The sequence below is a fragment of the Penaeus chinensis genome, chromosome 34 (assembly GCF_019202785.1).
Source record: "Penaeus chinensis breed Huanghai No. 1 chromosome 34, ASM1920278v2, whole genome shotgun sequence".
Lineage (NCBI taxonomy): Eukaryota > Metazoa > Arthropoda > Malacostraca > Decapoda > Penaeidae > Penaeus > Penaeus chinensis.
Window position 1 is genome coordinate 14,890,424 of NC_061852.1, and position 2,500 is coordinate 14,892,923.

The 2,500-nt window shown below is 38.1% G+C and overlaps 1 protein-coding gene across 1 annotated transcript in view; it reads left to right on the forward strand.

Moving 5' to 3' along the window:
• LOC125043910 (major facilitator superfamily domain-containing protein 6-like) overlaps positions 1 to 2,500 on the forward strand; it is an 11,118-nt gene that overhangs the window by 4,822 nt on the left and 3,796 nt on the right. Inside the window, exons 6-9 of the mRNA XM_047640288.1 lie at positions 35 to 286; positions 916 to 1,048; positions 1,474 to 1,559; positions 2,037 to 2,205. Of these exons, the coding sequence (XP_047496244.1) occupies positions 35 to 286; positions 916 to 1,048; positions 1,474 to 1,559; positions 2,037 to 2,205 (640 nt within the window). The remainder of the gene's footprint in view (positions 1 to 34; positions 287 to 915; positions 1,049 to 1,473; positions 1,560 to 2,036; positions 2,206 to 2,500) is intronic.

A 2,500-nucleotide genomic window follows, 5' to 3' on the forward strand; every position in this document is an offset into this window, starting at 1 on the left:
TATTCTTAACCCCATTACCATCCTTTTCGCACAGATTATTATCAACGGCAGTGTGTCCTTAGTCCAAGATGGCGACACGTGCAGCTACACGGAAATAGTACACGAAGGAGAGGTATTCCAAGAAATGGTCTGTCCCTCCGAGTGCCCCGTCGAGTGCCGAGCGACGGGGTCCTTCGCGTGCCACCGCCCAGACGACAGTGAGGGCGACGGGTCCGCTACGTTCTGGATATACTTTGCCCTACGAATGATCGCCACTTTTTTCATGGCGTCGCTTTTCACGATGATGGTAAGTAAGCGTTGGCAAGTTGGAAATCTGTTTTGCTGTTGAAGGGTGAGACTGTAGGTCGAAAATGAGGAAAAATGCCTTGAAATTTATGGCATCATATCATTAACATACATCATATTAAGAAATAGATAGCTGGATGGATAGGTGTGTGTGTATATATATATACATTTATATATTTGTATATATACATATATATATATTTGTATGTATATATATATATGTGTGTGTATATATATATATATATATATATATATATATATATATATATAGAGAGAGAGAGAGAGAGAGAGAGAGAGAGAGAGAGATACACACAGACATATATACATATATATATATATATATATATATATATATATATATATATATATATATATATATATATATATATATATGCATGTATGTATATATAGGCATATATATAAATAGGTAGAGGAGCAGATAGACAGATTGACGGTAAGATAAATAAAAAAAATAAACAGATAGATAGGTAGGTAGGATGTACAGAAAGATAAATTACTAGACAGACAGACAAATAACTAGATATTAGACACGTAAAACACACACGTACACACACACACACCAACGTCCCTAAACTTCCTGCCAACGCCTGACATCCCGGCCTCGCGCAGGACGCCCTCACCCTGGCAGTGTCGAAGAAGCACGGCGGTGACTATGGCAAACAACGCTTCTTCTTCATCGTGGGCTTGGCGACGATTCCCCTCCTGGCCGGCGCGGTCGTCGACTGGAGGAAGGCGGCGACAGGTCAGGTTTTGCCTTCTCGAGTTTTTTTGTTTGTTGTTTTTTGTTTTCGTTTGTGTTTGGGGTGTTTTGATTATTGTTTGTTTGTTTGTATTTTTTGCTTTGTTTTTTCTGATAGCATCTCACGCCAAGTTTTTTTTTTCAGATTTTATGTATTTTAGTTTTATTTTGATCACTAAAGATGTCATTTGTAAGTGTTTGCTGTATAATTTTGGGCACCGATTTGTTAACTATATATAAGTTGTTCTAAAAAAAACATTTAAAAAAAAATATATCGTACCACAAACAATACCACTACAAGCTCTATTCCCCCACTTAACTTATAACATATTTCCTAAATTACTATCATAACGAAGACCATTATATTCGTAAATTACATCGCAGAAGAACTCTAGACTCACCATTTATATCACAAGTAATTAATGCAGGTCTGGCGGATTATGGATCAGCCTTCTACTTAGGAGCCGCCCTGACGCTGGTGGCCGGGCTGCTCGTATTGAGACTGCAATTCCAGGTGTGTGGAAATTAGTAATAGATACACAAATAGCTTGAAAATGGGTGGTTTGGGTGTACATTTGGCCTCTGCTTGTATTTTTATCCGGGTGAAGAATGGAGTTATTTGGATAAAATGTGCTTGAATATTTTTTTTTAAGTATACTATAAAAAGGAATATGGGATATATCATAAGAATGCTCGATGATGTACGGAATATATCATGTTTGCATTTATGTCGGGTGTGTATATGTGTGTGTGTGTGTTTGTGTGTATGTGTTTGTGTGTATGTGTGTGTGTGTATGTGTGTGTGTGTGTGTGTGTGTGTGTGTGTGTGTACGTGTGCCTATCTTAATAGCATGCATTCTCTCATGATATGGCTATGTATTCAATACTATAGCTGTGCGTCTATACATGCGTGTGTGTATACATATGATCACACATACACGTATCTAGCTACACCTCTGCACGTTTCATCCACCCAATACAAAAACTCCAGGTCGAGGAAAACCAAGAGAATATCCTGAAAAATGTCCTGAAGCTGGTGACGAGGATGGAAATCAACGTTCACTTCCTGATGGTGCTTCTCCTGGGCACCAACTGGGGCTTCATTGAGAGCTTCCTCTTCCTCTACTTGGATACGCTTGGTGCTTCGACCTTCCTTATGGGTGAGGTTTGGTGTTCTGTTCGTCGAGGGGACTTCAGGATTGGTCTTGTCTGATTGTTTGTTTATTTGTTGTTTTTGTGTATGTGTTTATGTGGCTGGCTGTTTGTTCATTCGTTTATTTATTTATTTGTTCATTTTTCATGGCTAGGGGTAATGTGTTTTTGAATAATTTTGGGAGAAAGTAAAAATGATGGTTGTTTTGTGAAACTGGGAGAACAAAAAATATTTTCATTTTTGTTAAATATGGACAAATTACTCGACATAAATAGATACTCACACACAGACACACACACACA